At 38.0% G+C, this 18,751-nt stretch overlaps 1 protein-coding gene and 1 pseudogene across 1 annotated transcript in view; both read right to left on the bottom strand.

Annotated features, from left to right (window-relative positions):
• Positions 1-285: 285 nt before the first annotated feature.
• LOC104667814 lies at positions 286-1,643 on the bottom strand (annotated as a pseudogene).
• A 2,728-nt stretch (positions 1,644-4,371) lies between these two features.
• EPHX4 (epoxide hydrolase 4) overlaps positions 4,372-18,751 on the bottom strand; it is a 36,601-nt gene continuing 22,221 nt past the window's right edge. Inside the window, exon 7 of the mRNA XM_030936458.1 lies at positions 4,372-5,044. Within this exon, the coding sequence (XP_030792318.1) occupies positions 4,813-5,044 (232 nt within the window). The 3' untranslated portion in view covers positions 4,372-4,812. The remainder of the gene's footprint in view (positions 5,045-18,751) is intronic.

Raw genomic sequence — 18,751 nt, 5'->3', positions numbered from 1 at the left:
ACTAGAACCCTGCTGGGTGAACAAGATTTATGACTAGATCACTTATTCTTCTACATTTAGGTCCCATTAAAACAAACACTATCTTAAGAAAGAAGAAAAATAGATACTATAAAATCTAACTGAAATATTCCTCAAGCATATTTTAAATATCATAATTGCCTATGCCTCTTAGAGTGTAAACTATTGAGTTTTTCCTCAAAGAGTAATTTTTACTTCAATCATCATTTCTACCAGAAGATACTTTCACTATTTTCAGGGCTAACCTGTAACATTTGAATACAGTGATTAAAACTGTACTTTTTGGGATAATGAATATATTTGGGCTGCCTGTAGGTCTAGGTGTGAATTAAATAACGGGATATGCTGGATGCTTCAGGGCAAATTTCTTAAATTTCTCATATGAAATGTACACTGATTTCTGTCTAGCTATTTCCTGAAAGAGCCTGGAAACATCAAGATCTGGCTCTCCAAAAGCTGCCTGAAGTATAGCAGCGAACTCCTGTTCTGTTATTAAGCCATCCGCATCAAGATCAAAAAGCTTAAAGGACATTTGCAGACTCTTTACAATGTTGGCAGGATTGCATAGGACAGTCAGACTTATTACATACTCTCTGAAGTCTATGCTGCCATCATTATTCCTGCCAAAGAGGGCAAAAAGTTGTCTCAAGGGCTCTGAAATTGGGAGTTTTAAATAACTTGAAAATTCAATTCCTATCTTCCCTCCTTTTGAGGCAACTGCAATTGCAGCATATTCATCCAAATGCTGATGAATGTTATCCCTATCTAACTTCAACTTCTGGCTAATTTTTGTAAATTCTACCAAACCAGCTTCTATGGGTAGTTGAAGGTTACCTGCGGAGATCAGCAGTCTGCAGTCTTCATAAGTGTGCTCTGTCCGAGGCACCCCAGAGCATTTGCCATGTTAATGCGTACTGTATTGGCAAAAAGGATGGGGTCTTTTTTTATTTCATCATTTCGGATATAAACAGGCATAAACGCAACTTCTACCCTGGTGAAGGGTTGACTAAGGATCAATATGCATGCCTGGAGGAAGCCTGTAAATCCCTGCCAGGTCCAGATTGCCATGTCCAGGGTGTTTGGGGACCTGAGCAGCACTGGCTACACAGGAACACCTGGACAGAAGGCCCCTAGTTTAAAAGTGACTAGACGGGAACGATTGGTGCACACACCTTCTAGGAAAATCAGAATCTGTGGCCACTTCTTTCCAAATGTCACTCACTTCAGGATTTCATCCTTAGTATTCTTCCTGGAATTGGGATCTTCTTGGATCACAAGCACCAGCTGTGTTGACAGTAGGAATTTCCCAGTCAATGGGACGTGCACATTTTGACTTGCAGAGAGCACTGAGGGTAACCCTGCTATCACACAGGGGACTGAGTCAAAGAAAGTGGAGTGTGGTGCTGTAATGAAGATAGGGGCTTTGTCTTGGGTTGCCTTTTCCCCTTTCACTTTAGCCAGGAACCCTGCTAAAAAGAAAGTCACCTGCATGCACCATGAGCTTGAGTACTGGTTTCACCAGTTTTTTTTTCCAACTCTTGGCAGGGTTGTAGGATTTGAGCAGGATAGCCAAAGGTGGAAAGCATGGCCACTGGCCAGAGGAAGAGGAAGACCATGCAGGACATTCGTACCCACGAGGATGATGCAGGTCCAGCACCATGCACGGAAGCATGTCGACTGAGGGTACAAGGATTTGATTATCTCCTGCGTGATCCCAGACCTTCACCTCCAACTCAGAGTCTGTGGACTGCAGAGTCATGAAACCGACTTAGTAGACTCAGGCTGTGTGTAGCCTGGATTTGGGGTCAGCCTTTGGCATGCACCCCTTCCCCACATCCAATTGCTTTTTCTGTTTGCACATAATTAGAACTCTTAGAGGCAATTGTAGGTTAATAGAAAATGCTGCATTACCTTTAAAATCAGAAAAATCAAAGCTGGTAAATGATGTAACAGGAGAATTCAAATCATATCAACAGCACAATCTTTTTTTCTTTTTTTGCAAATATCTTGCTTTTGACATATGCTTAATAAATTATTTTCACATAGCCATTTCTGATGTTAAATTAGGCATCTATTATGTACTATTAGGGATATATTAATTCAAATAGATGAATATTATTAAAAATTACAACTTTTAATCTAGGTGCCATTACCTGTTTTTATTTACTGTGAGCTGCTTTGGCAGCTAGTAAGTCAAATTCACTTACTTGCCCTACAAATAGATTTCTAGAGATAGTAATAACTGTTTATCATAAGAGGTTTAACTGATGGCACCCTTGAAGCTTTATATCTGTTACAAGTACTTTTTCATATCCATTGAAAATTAGAGTACATTCATTGTAATAGGCCAGAATTGTCCATGGAACGTTTGATTGATAAAATTCTTAATATTAGTCCACATGAACTTGTCAGCTTCCTAAACTGACAGAAGCAGCAACAACAACAAATCTTAAAATCACTTTTGTCAGTAACAGGTTTTTATTAAAATAAGTCAGGATTACTTTACTGTGTCAACACGTCCCATTCTTTCCCTTGTTGCTGCCCTTCCAGAGGGATCAAGAGGGAAGCACCAAGTTGGTATGAACCAGGCTTTTTTCTATACCTTGTGGCATTTGCAACTCTGACAATGTTCTATAGAATATTCCGATGTTTACTAAATTTACTAATTAGTAATTTACTAATTTACTAACTCAAACTAATTGCTAACTTGAATTCCTTTTCCCTCCCGAAATTAAAAGTCAAATTGTAGATTCCTGAGAGATGTATCCATCTATTGAAACACACCAGATTGCTGCTAAAACAGGAAGAGTGGCATGGATACCAAAGTCTGCTAAACGGTATCTGATGTAAGTGGGATCGTAGGCTTTACCACCAGATGGCTCTAGGTCAGATCTTAGCTCCAGCACTTACACTATGGACATTGGCAAAGTTACACGTTAAATCACATTTTTACTATTTATAAATTGGTGATACCTACCTTGCATGTTGTTATGAAGCTGTTATATAGAAAATTGGACTTTTGTTGTAAATACAAGTTGCTATGATAAAATAATGAGAATTCTTAGGGACATTCTCCTTTGTTCTGTCATGATCAGAACTATGCTTAATGTGGGAAGCAATCCTTTCACCAATTTAGAGCTTATCTGTTACGTGATGGAATTTGGCAGTGTTACTGGTTGCCTCCCATGTTAAAGGAGAACAACCCAAGAGAATGAGTAGTAGTCCCTTGAGTCGGTATTGTTCTCTATTCTGTAACTCTTTCCAACTCTTACTTATAATGTTCATTTCTACTTTTGAACCCTTGTTTAATTTAACTGCATTCTATGTATGCCTCTCTTTTTTTTTTTTTTGGGGGGGGGGGCACAGACTCTTGCTCGTGCCCAGGCTGGAATGCAGTGGCGCGATCTTAGCTCACTGCAACCTCCGCCTCCTAGGTTCAAGCAATTCTCCTGCCTCAGCCTCCCGAGCAGCTGGGATTACAGGCATTTGCCACCATCCCTGGCTCATTTTTGTATTTTTGGTAGAGATGAGGTTTCACCATGTTGGCCAGGCTGGTCTCGAACTCCTGACCTCAGGTGATCCACCCACCTCAGCCTCCCAAAGTGCTGGAATTACAAGCGTGAGCCACTGCACCCGGCCCTTAAGGCTTCTTATGGGAAAGTTCTATGTTACCACCTTATCTTTCTTTTATATTTCCCCCCCACCCCCAGTCCCTAGCAGTGTGCCACATATATTATTTATTCATTAAGCAAATATTTGAGTGCCTACAATATGCCAGGCCCTTAGTCTAGAGTTGGGTATCAGTTAACAAAACAACAAAAAAATCCTGCCCTGTGGAGCTTAGATTCTAGTGCACACCAGACATGTAGTATTCAATTCTTCTTGCATTGAATGGAGTAAAAGGGTCCTTTCCTTCCTTTTCCCTCTCCCTTTCCCTTTCTGTTTCAACAGGGTCTCACTCCATTGCCCAGGCTGGAGTGCAATGGCCCAATCATGGTTCACTGCAACCTCGAGCTCCTGGACACAAGCTATCTTCTCACCTTAGCCTCATGAGTAGCTGGGAGTTCAGGTGTGCACCTCTACGCCTGCCTACTTTTATTTTTTATTTATTTTTGGTAGAGTCGAGGTTTCACCATGTTGACCAGGCTGGTCTCAAACTCCTGGCCTCAAGCGATTCTCCCGCCTTGGTTTCCCAGAGTGCTGAGCCACCACGCTCAGTCAAGATGTCAGCTTTAAAAAATGGTTTAATGTTCCCAGTATAAATAGTATATGGCCCATTTTAAAAATGCATATTCATTTAGTTATATTTGCCTTCAAACTAATAGATATACTATAAATCCAAAAGAGATTTGATAATATAACTTTTTAATGGTTAAAAGTAGTAAAAAGAACTTTTGAACAATAGAATGAAAATTTATATCATTGCAGGTTTGCCTTACAATATAGCACAGCTAATCTTTAATATACATTTGTAAAAGGCACCATATGTTAACAGAGTGAAAAAAAGCAAGAAACCAAAACGGAGCCACTTACTCCAAACTTCCTTTTTGTACAAGTGTATATATTTTAAGGCAGATGCTTGTCTGTGCAAAATACACCAGAAGAAAATCAACATTGTATTACATGTTAACACGATCTCAGATTTTTTTCAATACCATTTTGTCAGGATATTTATTTATGATAAAGCACATTAAAACAGTTTTTTTCCGAATAAAACATAAAGAAGTTGATGAATAATTTTTTAAAATTACTTAGAGATTTCATTACAGACCCTTCATAGAAGATAAAGAAAAGTCAATCTTTTTTTCTTGTTTCTTCTTTTAGAAATGTCCATATCAATTTGTTCACTATGTCAGGTTGGTCTTGCTGAAGCCAATGACTGGCTTCTGACAAAATAGTTAGCCTGAAATAGTTTTTAACATAAATCTTTGTGACTTCAGCCATCTCAACCTCCATGAATGCGTCATTCTCTCCCCACAGTAGTAGTGTTGGAGTGGTCACCATGTGATGTTTGAGAGGCAGGCAGCTATAAAAACAAAATACATGGGCTTGAGATTCACTGTCAAAGTTAAAATGACGTTTTCCTACACTGCCCCATTAGGCCATTCATTCTCGAAGGGGACAATCTTACTTCTAGAAGGGTGAAAATTGTGTTCTTGGGAGGGTGAAAAAAAATCTTACCCTTTGCATATATAAAGCATGGATATACATACAGTACATAAGCAGATATTAAAATTTCACAGGGTGGGGTGATTAGGGAAAAAAATGTCTAAAAAGGTTCCTTAGGAAAGTGATAATGAAAAAGTGATTGAGAAACAATGCATTAAGTAATCAACATTTACTATAAAATATTTAAAAGGCTATTTAAGAAAAGGTCCAATAAAACTTAAATTGGATGAGGCTAGTAAAATGTATGATGAAAGCTGTAAGTTAATAGGAAATTCATCACTATGAGGAGTAATTTGTTTTAAAAGGATACCAGAATTTCTGAATGGTGTAATGAAAGAGAGATTTAAACTATTCATATGTTACTGTTTAGCTTTATTTTTAAATTGTTCTTAGATAATCTGATGCATTTTATGTGAAAATTGGAACTGAAAACTTAAAAAATACATTAGGACTGAGCTTTAATATTACATGATACTATATTTTGCAAGAAGATTATTTTTTAAAACTAAGTTTTTGTTGTGTATATGTATGTTTTTAAAATTAATTTGAGATGGGGTCTTGCTATGTTGACCAGGCTGGTCTCAAACTCCTGGCTTCAAGTGAGCCTCCCATCTTGGCCTCCCAAAGTGCTGGGATTACAGGCATGAGCCAGCACACCTAGCCTATATTTTCTTAAGTACAGAAAAGTATAAAGAACAAAAATAAAATCATTTATAATTCCATTATCAAAAGGGTAATATTTTGGCATTTTCTATGCATATTCTTGAAACCATGTTATAAATATAATGCAATATAGACAATTTATACACAGTACATGTATGCAAATTTCACATTACATGATATCAAGAATTTTCTAATTTCATAACATTTTTCAAAAATAATTGTAAAAGATACTAGTTTATGGCATAACTCATAAACGACTTGACTATTCCCCTATAATTGAATATTTAGGTTTTGTGGTATTTCTCCTTGTTTTAAATTATGCTATAATAAGCATTTTATGCCCAGATTTTTCTTGGCATTTCTGATAATCCCTTTGGACTATAGCCTAGAAGTAGAATTCCTGAGCTAAAGGGAACAAATATTTTTGAAGCTTTTGACATCTTCTGTTACTGTTTTTCAGAAAAGTTGATGGTATTAATTATACTCCTATTGATTAAGAATGAAAATGAACATCTAACTGTTTATCACTGAGTCACATTTTTACTAGTAAATAAAAAAGCCTGATTTGTGGCAATTCAGAGTTGACAGCAGGATATTACACATGCCCACCATGGACTTAACTTCTGACACCACACAAGTGGCCAACATTTGGTTGTAATGCTCCTAAAAATTAAGTTCTTTGTAAATGGGTAAATTGATAGAAAAATGTATTCTACACTTACTAACTCATGGGTTAGAATTCAAACTTTAGAGCCGGGCACGGTGGCTCACACACCCCAGCACTTAGGGAGGCCAAGGTGGGCAGATCACCTGAGGTCAGGAGTTCAAGACCAGCCTGGCCAACATGGCAAAACCCGCCTCTATTAAAAATACAAAAATTAGCCGTGTGTGTTGGCTAACACCTGTAATCCCAGCTACTCGGGAGGCTGAGGCAGGAGAATTGCTTGAACCCAGGAGGCAGAGGTTGCTGTGAGCTGAGATCGCACCATTGCACTCCAGTCTGGGGAACAGAGCAAACTCCATCTTAAAAAAAAAAAAAAAGAAAGAATGCAAACTTTAAAGCCACTTACATTCTACAGCACAATAATATTCAAAACCAAACCATTTTCCAACAGTTATCTGCATGGTTTAGCAATATCGGTGCACAGAACAATTGAATTAGTAAAGTAAGCGGAGTTTTTTTTTTGTTGTTGAGACGGAGTCTCGCTCTGTCACCCAGGCTGGAGTGCAGTGGCCGGATCTCAGCTCACTGCAAGCTCCGCCTCCCGGGTTTACGCCATTCTCCTGCCTCAGCCTCCCGTGTAAGCGGAGTTTTAAAGGACTATTAGTCAAAGAGCAAAGAGAAATATAAACTCTTCACCAAATCGAAATAGAGAAAAAAGAGAGGAGTTTCCAGAAAACAGAAGAAAAGCATATTCTCTGGTCCTGAGGTTTCAAACTACTAAATTTCACATTAAATATGTTACGTATGAAATAAAGTAATCAGTAATTAAGATGATATTTTGGTTTTTATCTGCTGACTCATTTGCTTTCTCAACTGGCTCAAACACTGGGCAGCAAAAAGAGGTGCTATTTGTCAGATTCCCCCTACCCAACAGTAGTACATGCATTTATACAAATACATAAAGGTGTTTTGGATGCATTTAATATATAAATGGTATCATACTCCATATATCCTTCTACAACTTGTTTTTGTGCCTTCATATATTTTTAAGATTTATTCATTGATGATGATGAGGTAGGAGGTGGGACTCAACTCTGGACCAGATTGAAGACTGGCTGAAACTGGTAAGAGGCACCAAAAGTACTTCTCTATATGACATGCCCACCAGTGCCATGACACTTTACCATTGCTGTGGCAACACCCAGAAGTTACCACCCTTTTTCTAGAAATTTAGAAGTTAGAAAATTAGAAATTACATGTCCCTTAACTGGCATGTGATTAAAAGTGGGTACAAAGATGAATGCAGAACTGCCCCTGAGCTGCTACTGTGGGCACATTACCTATAGGTTAGACCTTCTCTGTAAGGAGCAGTACCTCTGCTGTTGCTGTACACTGCTGTTTCAATAAAAGTTGCTGTCTAACACCACCAGCTTGCCCTTGAATCTTCCTGGGCAAAGCCAAGAACCTTTCCAGGCAAAGCTCCAATTTTGGGGTTTGCCTGCCCTGCATCAATGATACATGAAGTTCTACTTCACTCATTTTCATTCCTATATAGAATTCCATCATATGATTATACTGCAATTGATCCATTCTTCTGTTAAAAGACATTTTAAAATGTCCATTTTGATAATTCAAATAATAACCAAATTCATTCTTGTACACATCCACTTATGCACATGTACAACAGTTTCCTTACAGTACATCCCCAGAAATAGAACTGCTTTTCAGAGTATACACATCCTCAACCTTACTTGATATTGTCAAATTGTTTTTCAAACTGATTGTATGTTCCACAAGCAGCATGTAAAAATTCTCTTTGCTCTACTTCACTGCCAACATGTTCTCAATTGGTTAATTTTTTTCCAATCAGATGAGTGTAAAACATTTTCACTTACCTGATGTACCAGATACTGCTCCACAAAACTTCTTCCCTTCCACTATAGTGTTTTTAAAAATCCAATTTTTAGCAGGACAATTGGTCATCCAGAATTCCTAAACTTCCTATTGCTAGGTGAGGATGTAATGTGTGCCCAGCATGCCCTCTCTGACCCTTCCCACTTCCCATTGACAAATGCAGATGTGGTGGTAAGCCACCATGGACCACACAGACAAGGGCAACACCCTATGTATAACAGAACAACAAAACAGAAAGCACCAAGGCTTCTGACCAAAGAATAACATAACTGTGATGATTTCACAGAGCAAAACCGCACCAGCCTAGACTTTTACTTGTGAGAGAAAGAAATTCCATCTTGTTTTTGCCAGTTATTTCATCTCTCTCTTACAAGCAGTAACACCTATGTTCTATACCTGGCTACCATTAGGGTTCAGCATCTTTCATGTGTTTATTGGCTGTTAGATTCCTTTTCTGTGAATTGCTTTCTCATATCCTTTATCCATTTTTTGATTGAGCTACTTTTTTTTGTATTGATTTGGAGGTATTCTTTATTATACTCTAGATATTAATTCAAAATTAATTGTGTATGGCAAATAACTTCTACCCACCTAAGGTTGCTCATCATTTTATATCTTTTGACATATAGATATTTTTAAATATTAATGTAGTTAAATGTATCAGTCTTCACAATTTGAGAGCTAGTTGTGCTTTATTTATGAAATCCTTCCCACATGAGGTCATGAAAGTTTTATTTTCGCTGGGTGCAGTGGCTCAAGCCTGTAATCCCAGCACTTTGGGAGGCCGAGACGGGCGGATCACGAGGTCAGGAGATCGAGACCATCCTGGCTAACACAGTGAAACCCCGTCTCTACTAAAAAATACAAAAAACTAGCCGGGCGAGGTGGCGGGCGCCTGTAGTTCCAGCTACTTGGGAGGCTGAGGCGGGAGAATGGCGTAAACCCAGGAGGCAGAGCTTGCAGTGAGCTGAGATCCGGCCACTGCACTCCAGCTTGGGCGACAGAGTGAGACTCCGTCTCAAAAAAAAAAAAAAAAAGATTTATTTTCTAGACATTTTAAAGTTTTATTATCGCAGATGGGTTTTTATTTCCCTAAAGCTTATTTTTATTTTATTTTATTCCACTATTTTAGATTCAGGGGGTACACGTGTGGTTTGTTACATGGGTATATTGTATGATGCTTTGGGCTTCCATTGATCCTGTCATCCAAATAATGAACATAGTTCCCAACAGGAAGTTTTCCAACCCTTGCTGCCCTCCCTCCCTCCACTATTTTGGAGTCCCATTGTCTACTGTGCCCATCTTTATGTCCATGAGTACCCAATGCCTGAAGCTTATTTTCTGTTTGGTAAAATAAAATATAGGGACCTAATTTAGTTTTACTCTATATGCATATCCAATTAGTCCAACAAAATTTATTGAATCTTCACCACTGGTTTAAAATGCTATCTTTGTCATATCAAGTTCCCCCATATGTGGTTCTATTTTGGGACTTTATTGTCTGTTTCATCAATTTGTTCATCCCAGAGTGAACACCATATTCTATTTATTTTATAGCTTTATTATAAGTCTTGATATCTAATAGAGCTATTCACCCACCTATGCTTCTTCTTTTTTTTTGAGACAGTGTCACACTCTGTCACCTAGGCTAGAGTGCAGTGGCATCATCTCAGCTCACTGCAACCTCAAGTGATTCTCGTGCCTCAGCCATCCAAGTAGTTGGGATTACAGGCGTGCACCACCAAGTCCAGCTAATTTTTTGTATTTTTAGTAGAGATGGGGTTTTGCCATGTTGGCCAGGCTGGTCTTGAACTCCTGGCCTCATGTGATCCACCCACCTTGGCCTCTCAAAGTGCTGGGATTACAGGTGTGAGCCACCGTCCCCAGCTACCTATTCTTTTCTTTAAAATGATCTTGGTCATTCTTGGTCCTGTGCTCTCCCATATAAATATTAAAATCAGCTTGTCAAGTTTCATTTAAAAACTTTCTTATGGTTTTCACTGAAGTTGCATTAAGTTCATAGAATAATTTGGGGAGAATCCAGTAACTATTTTTTATTTTTAATTATTAATTTTAAAACTTTTTTTTTTTTTTTTTGAGACAGGCTAGAGTGCACTGGCAGCATCATAGCTCACTGCAGCCTTGAATTCCTGGGCTCAAGTGATCCTTCCACCTGAACCTCCTGAGTAGCCGGGACTGCAGAGGCATGCCACAACACCTGGCTAATTAAAAAAAAAAAAAAAAAAAAAAATTTTTTTTTGTAGACACATGGTCTCATTGTGTTGCAGGCTGGTCTCTAACTCCTGGCTTCATGCAATCCTCCCATTTCACCCTCCCAAAGTGCTGGGATTACAGGCACGAGTCACTGTACCTGGCCCCAAGAACTTTATGATAATGTAGTTTCCCACTCATGAACATGATAAACCAGAGCTGGTTTTCAGTAGTTTATACCAGCAAGTCTGTATCAATTGTGAAATTATTAAAATACTTCTCGGCGGGGCAGGGTGGCTCATACCTGTTATCCCAACACTTTGAGATGGCGTCCTTTAAGGCCAGGAGTTCGAGGCTGGAGTGAACTGTGATCATGCCACTGCACTCCAGAGCAACAACAAAGTGAGACCCTGTCTCAAAAAAAAAACAAAAAACAAAAAACTTCTCTACTGGTTGGTAAATAGTCACTGTTCTAAGCCCATATTATTTAATGTCTTAGAATAAATTTTGATAATGCATAAAGGTCATCTTTTGTTAGAGTCATTCCTATATGCCTTAGAATTTTTTGTTGCGTTTGCAGGTGCATCTGTTTAAGAAATATGTGTTTTATAATGGTTGTTGGTTTGTGAGACTATAATTTTGTATCTTGAACTTTTATATATCAACTCTGCTGAGCTGTTTTAATTTTGATAATTTTTCTGTAGATTCTCCTGGTTTTTCTAGATATATAAACACATTGTCTATGAATTATTATTTCTTCCTTCCCCGATTCTCCTGGTTTTTCCAGATATATAAACACATTATCTATGAATTATTATTTCTTCCTTCCCCGATTCTCACTTTTTGCCCCTTATCTTACATGCTGGCTAAGACATAATACAGTGGTGAACAGAAGCAGTTATAGTAGTCAAGTTTATTTATGTATTAATTTTTTTTGAAACAAGGTCTCGCTCTGTTGCCAAGGCTGGAGTGCAATGAGGGATCTGGGCTCACTGCAACCTCCACCTCCTGGGTTCAAGCGATTCTTGTGCCTCAACCTCCAGAATAGCTGGGATTACAGGCACCCACCACCACACCCAGGTAATTTTTTGTATTTTTAGTAGAGACTGGGTTTCGCTATGTTGGCCAGACTGGTCTTAACTCCTGGCCTGATGCGATCCACCCACCTTGGCCTACCAAAGTGCTGGGGTTCCAGGCGTGAGCCACTGCATCTGGCCCCTCGAGTTTATCTTTATTCTTTATTTTTGAAAGAAATGCTTTTAGTGTTTCATTACAAAATGATGTTTACTATAGGTTTTTGGTAGACAAAGTTCCCTTCTTCATTGTTGTGGTAATGGAACCATAATATGATTAACAGAAAGGCACCAGCTGACACAGAAAATATCAAGTTTAATGACAAAGGAAAAAGAAACTTTTTCCTTTTATGAAAGATGGTTCATAAAGCAGGAGATAATATATTACTCTCTCAGATACCAGTAGAACTTTCCAGGCCCTCCAAAGTTTCCCATGGAAATACAACTGTGGAGAGCACTACAAATGTATTACTTACTTTGTAATACAAAGCAAGTATTTTACCATTTTAATAGAGGTTTTGTATATCCTTGGCCCCAACTCCTGAAGAATCTTCTATGCCTGCCAGCTCTTCAGGTGCAAACAATCAGTGGAAAATACCCTCAATGTTTTATTATTATTATTTTTTTTCTGGAACAACTGAGTAAAACAAAGGTCTGTTTCCCAGAAATATCCCTTCAGCAGATGCAGCCTTATCCCACCTATCTGAGGTCCACTCCTTTGTCCTCTATTTCTAGATTACTAAGAATTGTTGCATGAATGTGCATTAAATTTTATTAAATGCTTTTTCTTAATTGATTTAGCTGGTCATATTTTCCCTTTTAATCTGTTAATGTCGTAATTAAATTAATGGATTTTTTTTTTTTTTTTTAAGAGGGAGTTTCGCTCTTGTTCCCCAGGCTGGAGTGCATTGGCGCGATCTTGGCTCACCGCAACCTCCACCTCCCAGCTTAAAGTAATTCTCCTGCCTCAGCCTCCGGAGCAGCTGGGATTACAGGCATGCACCACCACGCCCAGCCAATTTTGTATTTTTAGGGTTTCTCCATGTTGGTCAGACTGGTATCAAACTCTCGATGTCAGGTGACCCCCCTCACTCGGCCTTCCAAAATGCTGGGATTACAGGCATGAGCCACTGCACCCAGCCTAATTAATGAATTTTTAATGCTAACTCGTCCTTGGTTTAATTTTTTAATGCATACTGAATTCAGTTTGATATTTTATTTTGAATGTGTGGATCTATGTTTATAATCTAAATTGACCTATAATTTGCCTGTCTTACTCAATCCTTGTTTTGGTATGAAAGTTATATTAGCCTCATAAGATGAGCTGAAATATATCTTCCTTTTATAATATCTGAAAGAGTATTTAACAGTGGGATTTTCTGTGGTAAAACTTACCTGTAGGCTGGGTGTGGTGGCTCACACTTGTAATCCCAACACTTTGGGAGGCTGAGGTAGGTGGATCACCTGAGGTCAGGAGTTCGAGATCAGCCTGGCCAACATGGTGAAACCCCGTCTGTATTAAAAATACAAAAATTAGCTGGACACAGTGGCACAAGACTGTAATCTAAGTTACTCCGGAGGCTGAGGCAGGAGAATCACTTGAACCCGGGAGGCGGAGGTTACAGTGAGCCGAGATTGTGCCACTGCACTCCAGCCTGGATGACCGAGCAAGACTCCATCTCAAAAAAAAACAAACTTACCTGTAAAACCATCTAGGCTTCTATGTATAGCTGTGTATTTGTATATCTATGTGTGTTACTATAGATACGCTTTAAATTTATATTGGTGGCCGGGCGCGGTGGCTCAAGCCTGTAATCCCAGCACTTTGGGAGGCCGAGACGGGCGGATCACGAGGTCAGGAGTTTGAGACCATCCTGGCTAACACGGTGAAACCCCGTCTCTACTGAAAAACATGAAAAGCTAGCCGGGCGAGGTGGCTGGCGCCTGTAGTCCCAGCTACTCGGGAGGCTGAGGCAGGAGAATGGCATAAACCCGGGAGGCGGAGCTTGCAGTGAGCTGAGATCCGGCCACTGCACTTCAGCCCGGGCGACAGAGCAAGACTCCGTCTCAAAATAAATAAATAAATAAATAAATAAATAAATAAATAAATAAATAAATAAATTTATATTGGTTAGCTATAAGTTTTTTCATGTTTTTGAATTCTTCATGAGTAGTTTTGGATAAGTTATGTTTTTCTTAAAAATTGCCCGTTTTGTCAAAGTTCTAAAATTTGTTAACTTAAACATTTATACCTTAATATTTGTAATATTTGTATTAATAGTTATGCTTATTTACTGCTTTCTGGTTCCTAACTTTGTTTATTTGTGCCTTCTGTTTTTTCTTAACCATTCTTGCCAATAGCTTATCTATCTTAGTAGTCTTCAAATAATCGGCTTTTGGTTTTGCCACTTCTCTCTATTGTGTCTTTGTTTTCTATTGTATTAATTTTTGCTTTATATATGTAATTTAAATTGTTTGTCTTCTAATTTATTTTTGTTTACATGTTCTTTTTCTAACTTCTTAAGTTGAACTCTTACGTCACTGATTCTCAATATTTTCTAATATAATCTTTAAAGCTATATATTTCTTCCTAAGTATTGTTTTAACTATTCCTCATGTTTTGAAATACAATTTTTTCTAAGTTTTTACTAATTTCATAGATTTTTTACCCATAGTTATTCAGAAGTCAAATTTCTGAATATACGAAGTTTTCTAAAAGTTTGTTGCTAGTGTTATTGATTTCTACTGTAATGTGTTCAGAGAAAATAATCTACGTACTATTTTTTGGTATTGGTTAAGATTTTGTTTTGTAGTCCAGTATGTAATCAGTCTTCATAGATATTCTTTACATTATTGAATAGGCTGGGTACAGTGGCATCCCAGCACTTTGGGAGGCTGAGGCGGGAGGATCACTTAAGACCAGGATTTGGAGACCAGCCTAGGCAACATAGTGACACCTCACCACTATTTAAAAAAGAAAAGAAAAGAAAAGAATGTGTATTTTTCTGATTGTTAGGTGCAGAGTTGTACAGATCAAAGATACTAAGAGTTGTTGAAATCTTCTATATCCTTGTTAATTTGTTTCTGCTTGATTGATCAACTTCAGAGAGAGGTGGGTTTAAATCTCCTATAGTGGCCGGGCGCGGTGGCTCAAGCCTGTAATCCCAGCACTCTGGGAGGCCGAGGCGGGCGGATCACAAGGTCAGGAGATCGAGACCATCCTGGCTAACACGGTGAAACCCCGTCTCTACTAAAAAATACAAAAAACTAGCCGGGCGAGGTGGCGGGCGCCTGTAGTCCCAGCTACTCGGGAGGCTGAGGCAGGAGAATGGCGTGAACCCGGGGAGGCGGAGCTTGCAGTGAGCTGAGATCCGGCCACTGCACTCCAGCTTAGGCGACAGAGCGAGACTCCGTCTCAAAAAAAAAAAAAAAAAAAAAAAAAAAAAAAAAAAAACTCCTATAGTAATTATGGATTTGTCCATTTTTTCTTGTAAGTGTGTTACATTTTGCTTTATTACCTGATGCTTTGTTATATGTTTAGAATTATCTTTTTGCAATATAGGTCCCATAGCTAGTCCTATTCCCAGTTCATCCTGGTTCCTCAGGTCCAAATTTTGGCAAGTCTTTGGATGAGGATATAGTCCCAAGGAGGCTTAGGTTAATAAATGAGGGCTATTTTCATGCCTGACTATAATGTACTATACCTTATTTGTAGTCTTAATGTGCATTACATAGCCCTGTTTTTAATGATATACTCAGCTTTGCTTATCTATATAAAGAATTACTTGGGGTGCGGGGGTCAGTGAACCTCTAGAGGTCTAATGAACCTTTCCCTCAACGAGATTTAACGTACAACCAGCTAGTTTAAAAATCCATCTTTTGCCTTGATAAAACTGTTTTGAAGTTTATGGGCCTGCTCGTTCTCATTCTCTCTCTCTCTCTCTGCTAATTAACAGGATTTCAGTGACTACTCTTGGGAATGCAAGTCCTCCTAATAAACAACTATTAGTAAAAGAATCTCGGAAAGATGAGAATATTTTCCCTCTTTCCTTATAGATATTTACAACGTACCGTTCTACAACTCAAAGCAGGCACTATAAAAAGATAAATTGAGAACATGTTTGAAAACTGTCATTCTTGTCTCCTATCCAAAATTAAGATTTTAAATCTTTTTTCCTTAATATAAAAAAAGACTTGTTTGAAAATGTGCCATTCTCTCTATTTTCTCTTTACAAATGTTATTTGTAAAAACAAACAAAAAACAAACAAGAAAACATGAACTTCAGACACTGTTACTTCAGACATTGTTGCTATATCCTATAAAATATAACCTGTAGCCTCTGCAATCTATCTGCCTTTCTAATCATTGCCTTGCATGATAAACTGTTACCTACAAAGACCATTTAAATTAACATCTCTGTTTTGCTAAAGATATATATATATTTGTAAATTTGTTCTTGTTATTCAAAAAAGATTTGGATTTACCTCTTCTTCCCTCATTCATATAATCTCATGACTCCCTTTGGATTCCACAGAGTTTGAAAGATTTTGTTTTATTTAAACCAATACCTGCTATAACTTTCCATCTCTTACTTTCAACTATTTTGTGTCCTTGTGCTTTAATTGTAACTGTGCAAACACCATATAGATGGATTCTTTTAACAATCCAATCTGATATTCTCTGTTTTGTAACTGGCAATATTAATATATAAATGCTGGTTGTGCATACTGACATGTTGAAATTGTTTGTCATTTCAGTTTGTGATATTTACCCTGCTTTGCTTCTTTTTCTCCCTTTCTGCCTTTTTGATAGTTTTAAATTTTTTTATTGACAGTTTTTAATTGATTATTTCCTTATTCCCCTGTACTGGTTTGAAAACAATACTATTCTATTTCTATTATTTTATCATAAAAAATTATTAGCATATATATACATAGGCAATTTCTAATTCTATCCTCCATATAAATTATAACTTGCTTTTTACATTTTTACTTCATTGTCTCTCTAAGCTACATTCTGGGTAATTTGGAGGCATTTCTTTCAATTCATAATTCTCTTTGGTTTGTCTGATCTGCAATTTAACTCATCTATAGACTTTTAGATTTCAATGACCATATTTTTCATTTTCTAGAAGTTGTTTTTCAGCTCTTTCCAGCTTGTCTTGATATTACCTTATTCTTTTCTCATATTTTTTATTCTTTCTTATGTTTAATTATTTAAATATACTTAATAGTCTTTTTAGTTCTATTATTTGAAAGTTGTAGGAGTTCTGCTGCAATTGTATTCTGACTACCATTCGTGGTAGGTTAATTTTTTTTTTTTTTTTTTTTCTTGAGATGGAGTCTCTGTCACCCAGGCTGGAGTGCAGTGGCGTGATCTCGGTTCACTGCAACCTCCACCTCCTAGGTTCAAGTGATCCTACCTCAGCTTCCGAGTAGCTAGGATTACAGGCATGAGCCACCACACCCGGCTAATTTTTGTATTTTTAATAGAGACAGGGTTCTGCCATATTGGCCAAGCTGGTCTACAACTCCGCCCACCTCAGCCTCCCAAAGTGCTGGGATTATAGGCGTGGCCCAGGTTGATATTTTTAAATTTGGATTATGAACTCACCTTTAGGGGACTTCATCCGTGGGAATACTGTGAGGCCTGAATTGAGATGTATCCTGGAGAAGTTTTATCTTTGTTTCTGCCAGGCTTCCTAGGGAATGTTAACAGCCTAAGGCATGTTAACACATAACTTCTGCCCTGAGAATTCCAGAATCGTGGAGGTAGCACAAATTCAAATCCATAAACCTCAAATTCAAGGCCAGCTGTGGCTCCTAATTCTTAAGAGAAATGAAATCTCATTTTTTACCCTAAGTACAGACTCAAACTGACAAATATTCATGTCTTACCTTTCATGCTATACTTTCTCCCCGGACAATATGTTCTAAAACCAAACCTTGTCTCTACTTCAGTGACTCCCAGATCTTATATATCTTCATCCTAGATTCTCTCCTCTGAGTTCCAGACCCTACTATCCAACTGTGTATTTGAATATCTAAGGTATCACCCAAAAGTCAATTAGCCTAAGATCAATAAAATTCATGACTTTCCCATAAAAACTAGTCCCATTCTAGTGTTTCCTATCTCAGTAAATGGCATGCTTATCTATACTGTTGTACATGCCAGAAATCCAGGATCCATATTTGACATCTCTCTTCTCATTCTCCCTCCAACCCATTGCCAACCCGTCAATTTTACCACTTAAGTATCTTTTAAATCTGCCCACTCTCTCCATCTCCACTGTTTTCAGACTAGTTGTTCAAGTTACCATCATCTCTAGCCTGGACTGCTGCAGTTTTCCCACATTTACTCTGAAAATTCTCCAGTACATTCTCTGCACTATGGCCACACTGAACTTATTCAAATACACATGTGGGTTGTTTTTCTTTTCTGCTTGAGATTCTCATTCACTGGCTTCACATTCGTAGTCTTTACATCCTTCATATGGTCTACTTGGCTGTGCATGGCCAGCTGCTACCCACCTCTTGGACCCAGCCTCATAATGCTCTTCTCACCCTTACTTTCTGTGCTCCAGCCAATAAGCCATAATTCTGTTGCTTGAAGCTACAACCCTCTTGCATCTTCCCACAGGGCTCTAGTACCTGCTGTTTCCATTTTCTGGAATGCCAGTCCCCCGTCCCCAATCTTGTCTAGTCAATACTTAAGTCATCCTTCACTTCTTTGGTCTAACATCATTTCCTCAGTTCTCATCTCTTTCTTTCAAAGCCTTTCTGTTCGTTTATAACTATTCACTCATTACTGTAGTTATTTGCTTAATGTCTGTTTTCTCTATTAGGCTACAAGTTTTGTGAGATCAGAGACCTTATCTAGTTTTGCTCATTACTATGTTCTGAGTACTAACACAGCCCAGAACATAGTGATTAATAAATATTTCTTGAATAAATAAATCATCATTTAAAAATAACTAAAAATATACATCTATTCCAAATAATCTAAAAGGAGAGAATAAGTGGATAGAGTTATGGATAA

This window comes from Rhinopithecus roxellana, chromosome 8 (assembly GCF_007565055.1).
Source record: "Rhinopithecus roxellana isolate Shanxi Qingling chromosome 8, ASM756505v1, whole genome shotgun sequence".
NCBI classification, from domain to species: domain Eukaryota; kingdom Metazoa; phylum Chordata; class Mammalia; order Primates; family Cercopithecidae; genus Rhinopithecus; species Rhinopithecus roxellana.
This window is presented reverse-complemented; position numbering and strand designations above follow the sequence as displayed.